We start from the raw sequence: 18,614 nt of genomic DNA on the forward strand, positions 1-18,614 counted from the left end.
AACTGAGAAATTTGCAAAAAACTATATCAGAAAGACGGCAACAATGTTTTTCAAGGTAATCTGTCTAATTAACATTACGTAAACACCTGTTGCTTCGTAATTATGAAAATTGTGGTAACCATGGAATTGTACAGAAATTGACAATAAAATAGACAAGGATTAACGGTATATTCGACAGGATTTGTTAAATGTCGGAACGTAGTTTTTCGAAATGTCAGTTACTGTCCTTATAACCTCGAATTGATGTTTAAAAATAACTAATAAACTTGCAAGTTAATGTCTAACATTGTTAAGTGGCAAGAAAACAGACAAGTGTACAAAATCGTGAGTAAATGATTAGTGCATGAACCAAACAAATTAGCTGATTCCATCCACCAAATAAAAAGTTCTGGTATTTTTTGTACCACGACACTCAAGAATTCACCACTTGTCCAAAACGGCTGATCTCGAGTGTTTCATCAAAATCACAGACAATTTGCACAGACGAATTATCAGAGCGAATTTTCATATACTGTATTATCCTACTATTGTTACACAATTTATTAACATACTCTTTTTTAGGTTCATTTAGGTTCTTTTGATAACGATAGCAGAAAATAGCTATCGAAACGTCAAGGTAATTTTTCAAATTAATTTCTCTACTAATTGGAATTTTCTCTTACAGCTTGAGCCTAAGTGTATCGCAGGATACCCTCTAGGTGATTTTTGATAAATAATTCGTTCTTATTGCGAAATAGGAGCACTATTTATCAATCTGTAATAAAAGACGTGAGGAAATTCCCTTTTTTTAAAGACAAAGATTTTTGAGGCGAAATACCCAAAAAGTTTGTAAAACAACAACTAATATTGTATGTAAGATACACGGTACACAAGGACACATTAAATATCTGGTCTTGCGAACACCGGCACAAATTGAGCAGGAGTTAATAGCCGAATACGAGAAGCTGCTCAAAACGTGAGTCCAGTAATGCTGCAAAGAGTGAACAATAACGTGATTACATGGGCACAACCATGTTTGGAGTTGAACGGGCAGAACTTCGAACATCTCTTGTAACTCGCAAGTCCACGTTTCAAAACGGTTCTTTTCAAAGCCACATATTCATATCTAAGAATTTTTGTAAGAGGTATTATTGACTTCCGTTGAGCCTGCGCACTTGAACTTTTGATATTTAAGACGCAACAGGTACTTAGGGTAGAGGCAAATTACCTTGAAAAGCATTGTTGCCGATCTTCTGATCTAGTTGTTTGCAAATGACTCCGTTTTTGATGAGAATATATTTTTTAAATTATTTTTCCTGTACTCCTTAAACCTCCCCAGAGGAAAGACCCCAATTTTCAATCACCCTGTATTTTATTGCGATGTCCTCATCCTCAGTTTATGCAAAGTGTAGGCAAGCTCTCAGTGTATAAGCAACCAATTATCGACTTCCTATCAAGCAGAGGAAGATAGAGAGGAAACAGATAATTGAAACCACTTAAATGTAAAAGTTCAACATAGTTTAACCTGCATGGGTTTAAACTTTGAAACATCCTAAAATTTTGTACTCTGGCCGTGAATTAGGTATCAAAGGCCAAAACCCACGAAATTCAAAAGGTAATAATCGATTCGATTTGGAGGCCCATCTGGTGGTCCCCCTCGGCTTCTATAGCTGTCCTTTACCTCCCGATAGTTTTGGAGAAGAGGAGAATGAAACGGAGATCTGAGTGACACCACATGGGGGAATGGCACGGCTTGCGCGCACGCTCTGAAAGCCCCCAAACAAAAATGTTTCTATTTAAAATCATCGCACGACATCGACTACAGTTTCATAAAATCGCGCATAGCAATTTCGAACTCCGAGTGTTCACGTAGCCCTCATACCGTTGTTCTACACGTTTCTACTTTAGCCGGTTCATTTAATTGAAAAGTGCGCTTTTTGCTAGTGATCTAGTGTTTGGGGGATTATTTGCGAAAAAGAAGATTCGAAAAAATGGCCGAAACCAGACGAGACATCCCCATCAAATTGGGAGATTTTAGCGTGATCGACACCGAATTTTCCAGCATCAGGGAAAGATTCGACGCGGAAATGAGGAAGATGGAAGAAGAAATGTCCAAGTTCCGGTCGGAATTAATGAACAGGGAAAGCAACAACTTCTTCAGGAGCACAACCAGGTAGGCAATATTTTTTTCACATTTGCTATCACTTGAGAATTTGGTTGAGAAGTTCCAAGTCCATTGCTGAAGATCTTGAAATTATCATTGGAGATTTTGATAAAAAAAATTGATATTCTGCACTCAGAATTAGTACAGTCAATCAAATCATCTTCAGCTTTGCTCATGAAACTTTACCTAGAATGCGTTATTTCCTTGACGCTCCTGTATATTCTGGGCTAATCAAGGAAAACATTCTCTTTGTCAAGTAACCAATTGTTATATAATAGAAAATATTAAAATTTTGGAATACCTAGTTTGATAGCAACATTCGAGCTAATGCGTTTAGAGCACTTGGAAAGGCCTTAATTTATGTCTAAGGTTTTCGATACAAACACAGACAGCAGACGACTTTAACGAATCAATACGAAATTTACATATATACCGAGAACTGACACAGTTTAGCCTGCTAAATCCAGTTAAATCAATAAAAAAAGGCTTTTAACTGCTATCTAGGACTGCATTAGAATGCCTCTAACTGCTGGTTTATTGCTTAATCATCTCCCAGAAAATTCCACAAAGGAAAAGCAATTTATTTGAGCAGTTTTAGATGTATCAAGCTGACTCATTTTGAATATTTTTGGTTGCAATTTTTTTATACTAAAGGCGAGTTGGTTCAACTTTTATGATCGTGCACTCAAACGTAATGATTTTGAGTCTGGCCTTGCTCCAAATTGATTATTCAAGGAGTCTCTAAGTCGGGGTAATTGTCCAACCCCTATAAAATAGAGTAAACAGCGTAAATGGAAAATTCACCTTAAGAATTTATAGAAGCAAGTTTCAGAAATAGAATAATGGCTGAAGAAAGTGTATATTTTTAATACAACAACATTTTAAATCAGAAAAAGCCAAACAAGCAATTAGTAAGTGAAAGGGAACAAATGATGAAAACTAAATTCCATTTGCAAAATAGTGTTTAATTAAATGAAATCCCAATTGGTTCTTCTTTGATAGGAAACGAGGGGGTTCGGGAAAATGAAGCAACATTTGCAATTAAAAAAAAAAAGAAAATCGGGTTAAAGATCTAATTTGAAGCACTTTATTTTCTCATTGGAAGCAAGTCTGTTCAAATTTTATGAGAAATGCATTTTTATTTTAATTATGAAATAACAACAGGAAAGGGGACTTTGAATTTATATTTATTTTTCACTCACTGTGTATATTTGAAATGTAGAAAAAATATAATTTTAATGGTTTGGTTTCAACTTTACAGCCTTCAATAACATTTGAAATTTAGGCTTCAATTTTTTAAGCAATCATTAAAAAAATATGAATTAGTATGGGTTTTCTGTAAATTTTATTTTTGTATCAGAAGGATCAAACAAGCAACTGAAAAACGGAAACATTTGTTTGTCCTGCTCAATCAAATAAATTGCAAACTTGGATCGATTATTAGGAACGAATCAGTTTACAAACCTTCATCAGTTCATCAAATATACAGGGTGATCACAAATATACCGAAACACTTCTACGGTCAATAAGGAGCCATTTTTTGCTTTCCATGCAACCCGTTTTCAAGATACAGTGTGTTGAAATTAGAAATGTTCAAGTTCAACTTTATAATAATTAATAACAATAAGAGAACCGTCTGCTTCGTGCATAACTTTTATTGACTGCAGCTAGATTTTAGAAAACAGTTTATTTACTACATAATAATCTCATCTATGGATCAATGTTTCTATATCATAAACCAATGAATATTCTCAGATTAACAAAAAAAATGCCTATTTATTTGTTATAGTCAACAAACAAAGTAATTGATGCAAAACCTGCCTAATTTGTTTCGAAAAAAACTGAAAATTTCATTAAAATCGACTCATGAGTTTTTCACGTATGATTTTTAAATAGCTTTTAATATGGAAAGTGGAAGTAGCATATTTTCAAACTGGCAAAACTGCTTGAATTTTTAAATAATAATACGATAATAATAAATAAGAAAATATTAAACACAGTTTTTTTGTGAGTTTTCTTTGATTGAAGCCATGAAATTGAAAAAAGGTGCTGTTTTTTTAAAAACTAACTTTTTAAATTTCTAACTCGCACTTTTTTCAAATATGTATATTAACTACAAAGAAGGCATCAATCATATCTGTAATATGATTATCTGAATCCAAGTCATCATTTTCGTAATTTTTATACTGCTTTCACATATTTTCAAAACATTTTTTTTGCAAAATGGAATACCCTGTACAAAGCACTTTATTTTTAGACATGTTATTATAGAGCAAAAATGCTTGCTTAAAAAGCCCTTGCGACCTCTAAAAATGTATTAGTATATTTATGAAACACTCTGTCATTTTAATGTAATTTCGATAAATTCTCAAGAGACATATTTGTCCTGCGTTCCCATTGATGGAGCCGTGCATTAAATAATTTGGGTGTTTATGAGAGATTTGCGAAATAACATCGAACTTAAGAACCTTTTTATCTGATAATAGTTGCTAAACCGAAACGGATGGTTTGAGTGAAATTTGCGTTTCTAGAGACTGAAAGTCGAGACAATGAAAACAAATTTAAACAACCGAAACAGTAAAAAAGAAATCGAGTAATAACTGGAAACATTATAGCGCATTATCAATTCCCTGTAAAATTGCAAACAAACAATTTTCTTATTTCAACTCCGGGATAAGCTGCCAGTAGAACTTTAGCTCCCTAGTTGACTTTTGATTTGCCATTCATTTCACCCTCCCTATTTACCCAATTAAAACTGAGGAGGGTTGGTCATATACAGTTGGCTTTAAAATTTATAGGGGGATGAGATAGCAATAATCGTAAATCTCTGGATTAGTAAAGTTTTACTGTGCACCACACCCTAATCAAACTTGAAACGAAGTTCTCTTCCTTGAAAAAGCCAGAAACATTGCGTTGATTACTTCAGCTAGCTTTCGTACTCTTGAAACTATTAGAAACAATTTAAAAAACATCTTTATTCGATTGAATTCCTGTTGCTGAGAGTGATTGGTGGTAATGTGTGTTTGATGGCTTATTAAAACGACCTGACATTCCAAAGCAACTACATACTTAGATAAAACGGTTATTAAAAGGAATGACACTGTCGACTATCTTAATTTAGTGCAAGTTTAAATAAACATGTTGCAGTCGAATAAATAAAAACCATGCGTAATTAGCTCATTAGTGCTTCAGCTGTACAGTTCAACTTGCGATTAATTGCTTTTTAATTCAACATAACTGGGGACGCCCTCTCATCATTTTTGCAAATATGCTTCGAGTCTTTCGAATATTTCATCTGCAACATTACTGGTTGTAAATTCATCTTCACTGCTTCTGAAGAACTATGCAAATCCCAGTTCAACGTACTCTTACATCACGACGTGTTAAATATGGCCTGTCTGGGACGTTCTATTTTTGGTCTTGTCGAGTGTTGAAAACATGTCTTTGCAGATGTGTTAGAGAGGAAATGGATTTTTCAACAGCCTGTGGTACAGGGTTTAATTAAACGTGAAAATAAACCCCCCTAGAAAGCAGCAAACGTGAATGTATACAGTGGTAAATATTATTCCGAGTTCCCTAGCTTCCTTCTGTACCCAAAATTAGTACTAACTAGATAAACAATACAACCGCGTAGAAAATTGAATACAATGGCGCAATTAACTTTTTTTAGATCCATCTGAGCCTGACGAGGAAAATGGTTTTGCTCATTGTTGTCTGTAATCAGTGAAAATGAATCGAAATAATGCCCCTTTATTGTATGTATGTACTTGCATTGTTTGCGTCATTTTGTTATTGTTTTGGATTCAAAGAGGAGAGGACTCATGGAGAGACCTTTTTTAGTCCTATGCGGAAAATGCCAAAGTTGCACATTTTTTCCGCTTAACATCTGCGTATTTACAACAACATAAACAATTTACATAAAATGTAGGTAGGAGCATCGCGTCGGATTAGATCGCCAAATAAGGCAATTGTTTGTTGTTAAAGCTTGTCAAGGCTACGTCTGGTTTTAGCGATACACAATATCAACCTGTGATTTAAATATTCTATTTAATAGGCTTAAATATACGGGACGAAACTACAAAGTTGTATAGAAACGCATATGTTATTTAGCGAATGATTGATTGCCTGGAAATGGCAAGTGAAACGTTTATTCTTAGAGTTTTGGCTCCTAAATATGCACTTTGAAGTCAAGAATGAAAACTGAAAAAAGTATCTGGGTCAACAAGGTGTAATAATTATGTACATATTAATATATACTACATAGGGCCCTGATAATTCAGGGCCCTATGTTTTATCTCATTTTCACTTTACTGTGTTGCAGATAAGAAACTGTACATATGTGAATATTTCTACGTTTTCGTTTTTACACAAGGTTAATGGAAATTTGTGGTGAAAGTCGGATTTTTTGAAGATGATGGTTTAATGATTCAATTTACATCGATATTTAGAAATACTCCTCAGCTTTATCATTTTTCATAGCCTTTTTCTCCGTAGTTTATTAGTATTTTTGACAAAAATTCTTGCAGTTGACGCCCGAGGCGACGCCGAGGGCCTTCGGCTTCGACTTTGGCCTCGCGTGCCGTATTTCTTTCATTCAAAAAGTCACTGACTTATCAAACGACCCTCGTAGCTCGATGTGAAAACAAAAATAAGAATATCACAGTACAACGTTTAGCGACATTTTCTTCGAGAGTCGAGTACAAGTCGATATTTAAGAGAATTTATCTCAGTTATTTCAATTTTTTCTTTTTTCTTACTCAAAAATACTGGTAAATTGCTACTCCAATTTTGAGAAACGACCCGTAAGGTGAAAAATTCAACCGGAACAAACATTTTTTCTTGTAATTTTAAAGTATCTTTCATGTAACATTAATATTAACCTGCTTACGGGCAAATGACGATTGAAAAAACAATTTATAATAACCCTCTGTATATTTTCAGTCATTTTGGGAAACCTCAAGAGTCTAAAATTGCAATCAATTTTTGAAAATTTTAAAGAAACATCAGTAATTTTGCAGTAGCAACATCCTGTAACTCGACCAGAATGCGCAGGTTAATGAAATTTTAGACAGTAAAATATTTAACTTTAATTAAAATTTGTGAAATATTTAAATTCCTCAAGTTAGTGGATTTTTTAATTTAAATATAATCGTGGTACACAAACTGAATGTTTTCCAAAACGAAAATGGTTCGATTGCGATATATTTTCCACCGTTTCAAGAGCTCAAGATATTCTTTCCTAGTATTGGCGGTTAGCAACGAGTTATTTTATGGAAAATAAACCTTTCGACTCTCAGAAACTCCTATTTTTGGTCATAATGCAAGAGCTGTACCAAGAACTAAGTTCTAATAATAAAAAGTCTAAGCCTAGAAGGCTTCTTATATTGTTTTAAACAAACCAATGATTTGAATAAAGAATCTATAAGTAGATAGTAAGAATTTGTAAACGTTTAAATTTGCTTCAATCGAATTTAAACGAATGCGAACTTATTTTTATATCATCAGTTGATTACAGTAAAATGTATTTTAAAATCTCTCAAGCCTAGCAACTATGCATTAAATATCGATGGCGTAATATGGAGATATTATTTTTCAGTTTAATTGCGTGTAAAGTGTAAAAGTCTCACAAATAATAATAATATATAAACGAACGTATTGGTCAAGGACGAGCATTTTTACACACTCAACATTGTCAATCCTGATATGATCAATGTGAAGCATTATAAACGAAACTTACTATTCAAGTATATATACATTTTTTTTTGGAAAATTGGTTTGCGACACTAGGTTTCCTTTTGTATTTTTTTCCAATTTTACAAATACCTTTTTGAATGTAATTTTTAATTGATTCTTCCTATTTTATATTACTTTTAAATGTTTCACATCTTTCCGTTCTGAAAAATACAAGTTGATATAGATTGTTGAATTAATTAATACCTTGTTTTATTTAATATTTTACTTGTTGTGTGTTACTTTATTCCATTTATTCGTGGGTGCAATTGCATGAAAAATATGAGCGGGTGCTGGTTTTTGTTTGAATTCTTTTTATAGATTTAATTGCTATATCTCAATCTGGAGAACTTTGATATAATAACCTTCCTTGATTCGTGAACAGTTGTGCCCTTATTTTGGTTCCACTTCAATTCCACCAGTTTCCTTTCTTATTGTGACTACAATATCATTTGTTTATTTGAATTTTATAAATTATTGTTGTTTTGATCTACTGTGCATGTTGTAAACTTCTGTAGAAACAACTTTGGATAAAGTGATCGTTTAGTTTGAAATCTTATCTTATGAATGTGTGAATCTATGAATGTGAATGAATGTATCATACGATAAACGTTCTCTATCCAAGCTGCACGGTGGTGCAATAAGAATTTACATCAAATTTTTGCATTGCATGACACATGGTCTGCTATTTAATATTCCACCTTAGCTTTCTGAACTGAATATCAATGAAAGTGATAGTAGTAGCGTTTGAGCAATGTTTTCTCCTTAATACTTCTACAACCTACTCGATTATATCCTACTAGATAACAGTGCCAACACATTGAAAACCCACCGCGAATTCCATCACCAATGCCAAAAGCCGTACGTGTTAATGTGAATCTTCACGCCTTCATGTTTCAGTTAGTTTTTTATGAGTTGAACAAACAGTTGGTACAAAACTGTCCATTTTAAGACACGGTAAACGTAATGGAGGCTGATGTCACTAGCTCGAAATAGAAATCGCAGTTGGAGCAACACGGAAAAAAATTCCTGGCGCGCGTTTCGGTGACTTTAGAATTTGTAACAGAGCGGTATTCACTGGGTTTAGAGCTTTGTATCATTAAAATGCAACTTTGTGCTTAAAGTCGATGCATTCACAAAAATAGATTCACTAGCCTGCAGACATTCGTTCTCCGTTATCTTCTAACAACGTTTGTTTTCTATTTAGTCTGCGATTAGGGAGTTCATTTTGTTGAACTATCCTGTAAATTATCGCCTAGGTATTTGAAGTCACTGACACCGTTATCTAGGATTGCTCTGGAGCGTCGAATAAACAATTAGCACGAGTAATGGCTAAGTACATTCTCATGGGTTCACTTGAAAATACGTCTAATGTTCATAGATTTATCGAGAATTATTTCGTTGGCAACAGGCCATTCTGTTGGGAGCGATGAGAATAACATCATAAAATAAATAGGACTAAATCATGATAATAATGCGTTGGTACATAAGAAAAGGACAACACATACTGTTTCCAAGCTAATTAATCCAGAAATGGGGATGGTCACAAAATAATTAGTTTCGAATTTAAAGAGAAATTTTTGTGTCTATTAATAGTAAATATCTGTATATTTTGAACCTTTGCTCCTGTTTGACTGATTTTCAGGCCCCAGAGCTGTGTAAAAGTTCATGTTTTTGGATAGGGGCACTTGCAAGTATCTTAGATCTTTTGAAAACATGAGGATTGATTTTTTTAGAGAAACCGTTCGATGTTGGAAAATGTTAGCTTCAACTATAAAAACTGTAAATCTAAAAAAATTAAGTAAAATTGTGTAATTTTTTTTAGAAAATGTTTCCAGGGCAGGCATATGGATAATATATACCGAACGACGTAATTTTTTGAACCAACTTGGGGAGAAAGAACGAATAATTGCTTAGGCTGGCTTAGGAGCTTCTATGTATAAAAGTCTTCATCAAAACGACCTTTTTTTATATAAAACAATTTTAACTAGTTTTCATTAATAATCGTCCGGATTAGTGGACATTACTGAGTTTTGAATTTCAGTCGGATGAAGGCTAGAAATAGGACAAAATTTATCGACAAAACTGCTTTTTAAAATCATTAACCACTGATTAACTTCTAAACTATAAAGAGGCGCTTTCAAAATGCAAACCTTTCATGTCACTCAATGACAAATATTTATTTCAGTGGTAAAACTACCACTGATTCGCAAAACCAGGATATTTTTGTATTTTCTAATAACCAAGATATTAGTAGATGCCATGAAACTCCATCATGTTTCCTTCCTTCACTCATTAGTGAAGATTACAGTTTTAGGTAAATGTTTATTATAATCAAAACACCAATGAGTAAGTCAGGCGGGATGTAGACATCAAGAAAACATGATTGTGATAATTGGCTGGAAAAATTCTCTTTACTTTGCTTCAGATTGTAGAACGTTTAAAAAGCACTTTGAAAGATAAAGGAAATCTATAAAAAAGACTTCATGAAAATTCAAATCACGACTTCAAAATTGCTTCTCAAGGTTACTACGAGAATGCAGAATGAAAAAACTCATTAATGTATGTGTTTTAAATAGAATCGCCTATTACAAGTTGGTAATAATGATTTGTGCCCATTTACAAGGTTGATCCTAAATAAGCGTCGCAACGGAAAACTACTGATTGTTAATTAAGAAAGGAACACTTTTATTCTATCCATTTTTCTCTGTGTGCTTTAGTTCTCAAGTACAGGATTTATTTTCCAATACGTTAGAAACTGTTTGAACTATACGAATGAGCTTTTTACACATTTCATGACTTCTTATTTTTTTTCCGTACAATGCTCGAATTTATTACGCTCAATAAATGTTGTTTATGCTTCTTACGAAGAAAACCAAACAATTTGCTAACGATACCTTAAAATCTTCAGCACTGGCACGTTCAATGAATTCGAGTATTGTGCGAAAAACTAGCTGTTAATAGTCGTAAAGTGTGTATAAAAGCTTAGGATTCATTGATCATTTGAGTTGAGCGCGAAAAAGTAGCAATTTTAGCTTAAAATGGTTATGATGTGCGTACAACCTATTCGCAAAAAACCCAGAAGAAATTATATTTTTGGTTTGTAGCTGGAAAATGAAATCACAGAGAGAAAAATGGAAGAAGAGAAAAGTATTTCTATCGCCGGTTTTGCCATGAGGAATCTAGTTTCCAGTTGCGACACTTATTTAGGACCACCCTGTATAAACGGTGTGCACTAAGTCATTTCACAAGTCCCGGGTAAATGTTATTGATTGCGAAAAAGTTTTAACACATGATTATTCTTTCATCAAAAAAATAATATTAGTAGATATGTCTTATAATCGATATTATTTTTATTTAAAGACCCTCGAAAAAATATTAAAACTTAAATAAAAATACGAAAAACCCTTTTACTTTGGTTTCGGAGTATTTTGCCTAATAAACGTTTAGCACACCGCCTATTTTTTACGCTTAGTAAAATATCGATAAAAATTAGCAAAAGTTATGAATTTTGAACAGCTTCTACAAAACTTTATCAAGAATTACTAGTTTGCATTTTTATTTTTCACTTTTACTCAATTCCTATGAAAACGCAAATTTCACAGTACAATTTCAGCTCAATTAGTCTGTTCTTTGATGCTTGTATCCTCAACCATCAGCTGCTCTTGTTTCGCAGGTGTTTTTTCATATTTAATTTGACTCATCTGTTCCAACCGTGAACGCAACATTGCATCGAAAATCAAGGATAACTCAAGTACCAACTCAATAATTATTCTATTAGTTTGTAACATAATAAATTTTCACATTTGATGAGGTAATATTTAGCCGCAAAACCAAGTGCTCTTCGACAAGACCATAAATTTAGCTCGTTCAAATATGGGTATGTCATAAGTTAATCATCGGTCCGAGAATAATGGACGCTTTCACATTAATACTTAGCAATTGCTGCAAAATAATGTTTACTGAAGTTTTGCTCAATATTCCATATTAACCATTCTGTTCTTTTCTAGGTAAGCTTAATAATATTAACCAAAACCTTAAAGACAGAGTGCTAACTTTTCTAAATGCTTGTCCAGTTACGGCGTGCAGTTCTTCAGCTTCTAGCTTACATAACCAATCTAACCTAATGCTTTTTCCCTTGCATGTCTTACGAATCGGAGGTAATTAAGGAAGGCAAGAAAGAAAAATTGTCTTCGAGCAAGTCATCTTCCAGGTAATTTTTCAAAGACAGTCTACAAATATATGGGAATTTGACAAGCAAAAATGTATAAAAAAAAATTGTTTGGTCTCCAGGTACCTATACGAAAATAGACCTTTGTAAAAAAGTCCTCTTAGAAATGTATATTGCAATGAAATAACCATAACAGCCAACATCATTTTTATGCCATGCATTGGCTCCATATTAAGCTTGGAACTAACGGAAAAAGAATTATATTTTCAATGAAACTTTGCCCTCAGTTGATGATTCAATTTAAATAAAAAAGTAATCAATCTTAAATGACGTTCAACAAAAAGAAAAAGGAAAACTGAAAAAAAAAACACTCGAAAATGAAAGTCCAAATTGGAGATGCAAGTTTTCCTCCATATTAAACATGAAACTAACAAAAAGTAATACATTTTCACTGAAATATGGTCCTTAATTGATGATTCAATTAAAAAAAATCTAAGTCAAATTGCTTGAAAGAAAAGAAAAAAATTACTGAAGAAACTCTGAAAAATGAACACAAGTCCAAATTGCAGAAGCAGGTTTTCCTCTACAACAAGCTTGAAACTATCAAAAAACAATATAATTTTCAATAACACCTCACCCTCCTCATTGATGATTCAATTGAACAAAAAATATTTTCAAGTAAATTTACTTTTGTGTTTTACGTAATTACATAAGAAAGTTAGGAGAATGATGTTGGCTTAAGCGAACATCATTTTCTCACACTGTAGATATGTTCTTGCCGGGAAAAATGTGCTTTCAAATAATAAGCCGCAAATATCCGTAACGCACTGTCTAGGGGAGCTCATCCTTGAAAACCAATTAGGGTTGAAATTCTCAGTTAATCATGATCATAATTCATTTTCCCCTCCAATCACCTCGTCCTATAGAAAAGTTCAACGGAGCTGAATCCGGTCGAGGCACCGGATAGTCAATGCAGCAGACCCTCTTTTACGCTTCTCTGTATTGTGCTGCGAATGATGGATTTAAATAATCCCTAAATACTTGCCGAAAATGTTTTGCTAAATTGAAGGAAATTAATTTTATCAACGAAATTATGTTTGGAAGGAGGCCTCTTTAGACAGGAGCCTAAAACTGCTTTTAAATCAATTTATAGCAGCGGACACCAGAAGACTTATTTAATGACAATGAAACTATCGCAAACAACTGGCAGATTTAACTATTCAAATTTTCATTAAGGTCTCTTTTAGTATAAAGGCTTTCTTAGCAACTTAGAAAAACCAGGCAAAGCAAACAATATATCAATATATGCAAGGCGGTTAACAATGGAAAATCTCGTTTCAATAATCACATAATGTTGCCATTTAGTCACATATTTACTCGGTTATTACGCCAAACTAACAAACGAGGATCTTGGCACAAACATTAACTATTTTTATTTGACATTAACAATATTTCCACGTAATACTTTCGGATTTGGTTTTGTTTGCTTTACCTCGTTTGGTAGCGCGTGATGTACCAATCGCCGTCATTTCCAATTTGTTCTGATGCGACGGTTCAATCATCAATTCAATTACGATTGGAAGTAATTAGACTTTGCTTTAATGATGGACCTTCAGTAAAAATAAACATGCCACTATTTATTTAATATCGCACAAGCAAAATAATCTGAAAGTTAGAAAATGATTACAAAAATACTCCTTACCTATTTGGATGTCTGAGACATTCAAGCACTCTTCACTGAACATTTTGGAATTGCCTTGTTTGAACATTTTGCCTTAAATTTGCATTGTTTTTTCAGCACAACGAGCCAGTCTTCCAACACAAGTTCAGACCTCGCGCATCGGGCTGGTCCACCAGCAGAATTACGCACTTGGTACGACGACCTCAATTCTCCCCTGATCCAGAGCGATGGAAGCGACAAAAGCCTCAAACTGAGATTCGACGTCAGCCAGTACGCTCCCGAAGAAATTGTCGTTAAAACCGTTGACAACAAATTATTGGTAAGTGTCGCGCCCATTTCCGTAAAGCACTGGCTCTAAGTTGATGTTCTTCCTTTAGGTCCACGCTAAACATGAAGAGAAAACAGAATCCAAATCCGTTTACAGGGAGTACAATCGTGAATTCCTGTTACCCAAAGGAACCAACCCCGAGCTCATTAAGTCCTCTTTGAGCAAAGACGGCGTACTAACCGTGGAGGCTCCTCTGCCAGCCATTGCTTCAGGAGAAAAGTTGATTCCCATCCAACACTAAAATTTGTTAATTGTTTTCCGTCTCCAAAGCTTCTAAAATACCAACCCGAGAGCTTTGGAGTTTTCATCGCGTTTATCAATGCAGCTTTGATATTTAGTTACTTGATAGTAATATTCTCAACTCTCTTTTATTTTCGATTATTTAACTATGACAAGTGGTTTAAGAGTATATCAATGTTTATTTATTTACCTTTTGTTATCAAATGTATTCTGGAACAATCATTTTTTAAGTTGCAACATAGTTTCAAATTAATTCATTTTTAGGCGTTCTGTTTTATCTTGTCGTTCATTTCACTACACTTCCACAGCAAAATATATGTGCTAATAAACCATTCAACGGTTCTGACGCTTTAAAAACGTAGAAGTCTTTCTTTTCTTTTCGAATTACTGTATGTATTTATCTTTTTGTAAGTTATTGGTAAATAATAAATTTATTTTTAAGACACAATCACTGGTTTGATTCTAGTTAATAGCCAAAAATAAGAATCGTTTCCGACAACATGCAAGGTGGTTCTAAAATAAGTGATAAAGTTCAAAGTAAAAAAATTCAAAATATGTGTGATGAGTTATGACGTATTCTTTATATCTTATCGGCAAATACAGGGTGTCCTATAAGCACATGGTCAGAAGAGTACTGCGATATTCTTTGACGGAAAAGAAGACGATCTGACCTAACTTTTATTAAGAAAAATGTCTGACTCCTCTGCTATCACTCATTCACCCTGCGTGTAAATAAATGTATGCAATTTTAATTTTTTTCAAATATGCCACACGCTTCTCATCCTCATAAGTACTCAGCTTCCTAAATTGCTGCCCATGAAGTTGAATATTAAATGTTTACTGATAACATCAGTCAGTTAAAGATTAGAATACCAAATATACATAAGCACTATGCAAATAAGGCATATCACAGGCACCTTTGATAAATTTGTGTAAAACCCCGAACGATATTCGTTTTGTATTCTACTTACTCCGTCCAATGTTATAATGATAGGATGAATTAATACACATTGTTTTTTAATATTAATAAACAAAAGTAGAAAATATTTATTTTTGAATAGTGGATTTGAGCTTACACGCTAAAACGACCCCACATACACCCAAGCAAAAGCCGACTTTCCTCCATGGAAATTTACTCCTGATAGATTTTTTAGTAATTAGATCTGCCGGTGTTGCTCTAGAATCCCACTAAACAGAACATACACATCTCAAAAGCAGCAACTAAACAAATATTATTAATTTTAATGCTTAAAGTTTTGTAAAAGTTTGCAAACTGTCTACTAAACCTAAACTTACCTTCTTGGATACTTTTTTGAGTTTACCGGTCACACCTTTCATGTTATGAATTTGCTTCTTAATCTCGCAAACATGCCTGGTGAGTAGCGCACGGTCTTCGTTCGATAATTCAGTTCCTTGTAAATGCCCTAGTAAATATTTAATACTGGCTTCCATAGCTATGACTTGCTTTACTGCAGACAACAGTTCGATGGCCACGTCTATGTTGCTAATACGGAAAGTTACTTCAGTAGAAATTTAAAATAAAATTAAAATCGCATCTTACCTAAATGAGCCATTTTTTATACAAATGTGCAGCGACTTGGGATTGTAGGGTTGCTTGTGAAATCGACTCAAACCAGTTAAAATTCTGTTACGTTGATATGGCAAAAGAACACCGATGTGCTTTAAATCTTTGTCGGACATCGATAAAAACTCGCATATATGTACTTTCTTTTCAAAAAACAATGGTATTAGATCCTCGCACTTTACAGCTAAAAGAAAGTTGCAAATATCCTCAAAAAACGCTGGCCTAGAAACAATAACATCGATCCAATTACAGGAGTTGGAGAAACAGCACTTTGAACCAAACCCACTTTTTGCCTATTTCTAGTGCCTCAAAGGTCTCCTTGAATGTCTTGCGGCAATCTGATTCAATTGTTTCAGCTAAATCAATATCCCGTTTTGGAAACAAGTCAATAATTGCGTCAAGACCATTATCCCTTGCAATATCAACAGGGCTGTTTCCACGAACATCCGTTAAAGTAATATCAAAGCCGTCCTCATATAAGAACTTAACAACCTCAAACTGGTTGTTGCTCACAGCCCAAGTTAACGCCTAAAAATCGCAATAACATATGTATGATTATATGACAAAATGTTTCTTTAGATCAAAAAGATTTAAGTAATGTGTAGGCATCATCTTCATATTGTTCAAATAGACATCATCGTTTGGGTGCAGAATTTTTAAATAATGACTATTTCCATTATATTATGTAAATTACTATTGCCTTTTAAACAAACATAACATAAAGAATTGATGTTTACTAAAGCAATTTGAGAATATTTAATAGTTTGAGTATATGGAGGTGCTTATTGTTAAAACGAATACAAATGGAACCACATAAGTAACGAAAACTTACACTCCATTGTTGATTATCTACAGCTTGCTTATTGGATTTTGGCAAGAGATATTCTACCGCAGGCAAATGTCCTTAAAAACGCCAATTTTTATCATGAAATTTGGTTTCACATTAACTCTTACCGTTGCAAGCAGCGTACATTAAAGCATCCATTCTCTTTCTGTTGATGGCTTGAACCGATGCCCCATTTTCAACTAATAATTTGATAACTTCCAAAGACTTTTCAAAAGGCGCTGTATAGTCAGGACAGTTACATGCCATCATTAATGGAGATACAGCGTCTGAGGATTAAGACGCATTTCTATAAAGTGAATGCTTACTAGATGACAAAATATGGTCAAGACAAGATATTCATCTAATCAAGACATAAATTATTTCAAAATTCATTCAATAAAAAACCATAAAGCAAAAAAACATCAGCAACCAGGATATGAATTAAAATTAGGTTGAAACCATGCAAAGCTCAAATACTGTAAATAAGTTAAATTTAAAAATGTTTTTCTTAACTTAGACAGAAGCAATAAAACATTCAAAGCAATCAGGTAGATGAATACAGAATAATAGTCGTTTAGTAAGAGAATCAATAGAAAGGGATTGAAATTGCTATAGAACTATTTTAACGAAGATGAGCGAGATCAGATTAAAAGACAAAAAGTTGTCAAAATTAAAAATGAATATCAAAGTAAATGTTTGCGTTCTTATAATTGAGTAGTTACAACCCTCCGATGTGTAACAAATCAGTGCTTTTTCATGATCCTTCATATACCAATTTTTCGTTAGAGATTCAGTTTATCTAGTGATATCTGGTCTTGGTCCAGTATCTACGTAAGGTTCTGGTAAACTGCGTTTAATCATGTTCTATATTTTAAAATTTTAATCCATGTCTCCGTAAGGGCCCTGTATAAAAAAGTTCAAAATATGTTATTTTTTGTAGAATATTTGACTCCGAAAGATTACCCACATCCTCTTGAGCACACCATGTACGTATGCATTCTATTTTAATGACATGAATAAGATTAAATCATGAATTATTCAAATCCTGAATGTAATTAATCGGCTTCGGCTATTTAGGAGACAAATAATGAATAACCTACCTACTAAATATAAAGAATTGCCAGTTTTCTTTGGGGCGAAACAATTGAAGATAGATGAATACATGAATTTTATCAAATGTAGGTACACAAAAAGTCGGAAATTCTGACCTTAATAAATATTACAAATATAGCCGTTTCCGATGACGATAATTTTGCTAGATTCAATTTTATATCTTCAAATTTGGCACCTTTTTGATCGAGGGACGGTTCACGAACGTACGTAGGTATGAACGAAATTATTATTATTAATATTATTATTATTAATTACTTTTTTAAAACAGCCTTAATGCGATTGTTTGTTAAATTTCGATAAAATCCTTTGATAATGAGAATATTTAATGTTTTATTTAGCCATACTTTCGGCTGTTTTTGTCAGGTACTAAACTAGTATTTGTTTGCAAGTATCATAATCTTTACTATTTGAAACTCTGGATGGACATACTTATTGTTGGTTTTCAATGAATTTTAGTGCTTCAAGAAAGTTTAGGAGAATTTGTAATAGAACCTTCCGAAGCGTTTTTTCCGCATGTACTTCACTGAATGTGAGACCGTATACAGGGTCCGCCTTTAGTAATTTTCAATAAACTACCAATTTTTATATCTGACCCAGATATCACACAAATATTACAGTAATATTTTTTTGCAATATTTAATATAGGTTGAAGCGACAGATTCTTGAATATTATAACAATATTTATTATAAATATTTCTTTGACATTTAAATCAGATATTTACGAAATATTTTTTTTGCAATATTTAATATAGGTTGACGCGACAGATTCTTATATATTATAAAAATATTTCTTGTAA

The 18,614-nt window shown here is 33.2% G+C and overlaps 2 protein-coding genes across 6 annotated transcripts in view; one reads left to right on the forward strand and one right to left on the reverse strand.

Moving 5' to 3' along the window:
- The first annotated feature begins 1,752 nt into the window (after positions 1 to 1,752).
- On the forward strand, positions 1,753 to 14,741 carry LOC109543169 (heat shock protein beta-1). Of its 3 annotated transcripts, none has more exons than XM_048668712.1 (4): positions 1,788 to 2,152; positions 12,018 to 12,086; positions 13,843 to 14,044; positions 14,103 to 14,741. In XM_048668712.1, the coding sequence occupies exons 1-4, from the start codon at positions 1,971 to 1,973 to the stop codon at positions 14,292 to 14,294; spliced, it is 645 nt and encodes a 214-aa protein (XP_048524669.1). In that variant the 5' UTR covers positions 1,788 to 1,970; the 3' UTR covers positions 14,295 to 14,741. The 3 variants fall into 3 exon arrangements, with proteins under 3 accessions (XP_048524670.1, XP_048524669.1, XP_048524668.1); XM_048668711.1 differs by having other exon boundaries at positions 1,789 to 2,152; positions 12,015 to 12,086; XM_048668713.1 differs by lacking the exon at positions 12,018 to 12,086 and having other exon boundaries at positions 1,753 to 2,152.
- A 505-nt stretch (positions 14,742 to 15,246) lies between these two features.
- LOC109543126 (ankyrin repeat, SAM and basic leucine zipper domain-containing protein 1) overlaps positions 15,247 to 18,614 on the reverse strand; it is a 6,889-nt gene continuing 3,521 nt past the window's right edge. Inside the window, exons 2-7 of one of the 3 annotated variants that reach the window (XM_048668710.1) lie at positions 16,833 to 17,011; positions 16,711 to 16,781; positions 16,165 to 16,406; positions 15,855 to 16,100; positions 15,590 to 15,797; positions 15,247 to 15,481 (exon numbers count right to left, since the gene is read on the reverse strand). In XM_048668710.1, the coding sequence (XP_048524667.1) occupies positions 15,341 to 15,481; positions 15,590 to 15,797; positions 15,855 to 16,100; positions 16,165 to 16,406; positions 16,711 to 16,781; positions 16,833 to 16,974 (1,050 nt within the window). In that variant the 5' untranslated portion in view covers positions 16,975 to 17,011 and the 3' untranslated portion in view covers positions 15,247 to 15,340. Of the gene's footprint in view, positions 15,515 to 15,589; positions 15,798 to 15,854; positions 16,101 to 16,164; positions 16,407 to 16,710; positions 16,782 to 16,832; positions 17,012 to 18,614 lie in introns of all 3 variants that reach the window. The other 2 variants (XM_048668708.1, XM_048668709.1) reach the window with 2 other exon arrangements.

The sequence above is a fragment of the Dendroctonus ponderosae genome, unplaced genomic scaffold (assembly GCF_020466585.1).
Source record: "Dendroctonus ponderosae isolate FM_Combo_2020 unplaced genomic scaffold, Dpon_F_20191213v2 Dpon_F_20191213_7, whole genome shotgun sequence".
NCBI classification, from domain to species: domain Eukaryota; kingdom Metazoa; phylum Arthropoda; class Insecta; order Coleoptera; family Curculionidae; genus Dendroctonus; species Dendroctonus ponderosae.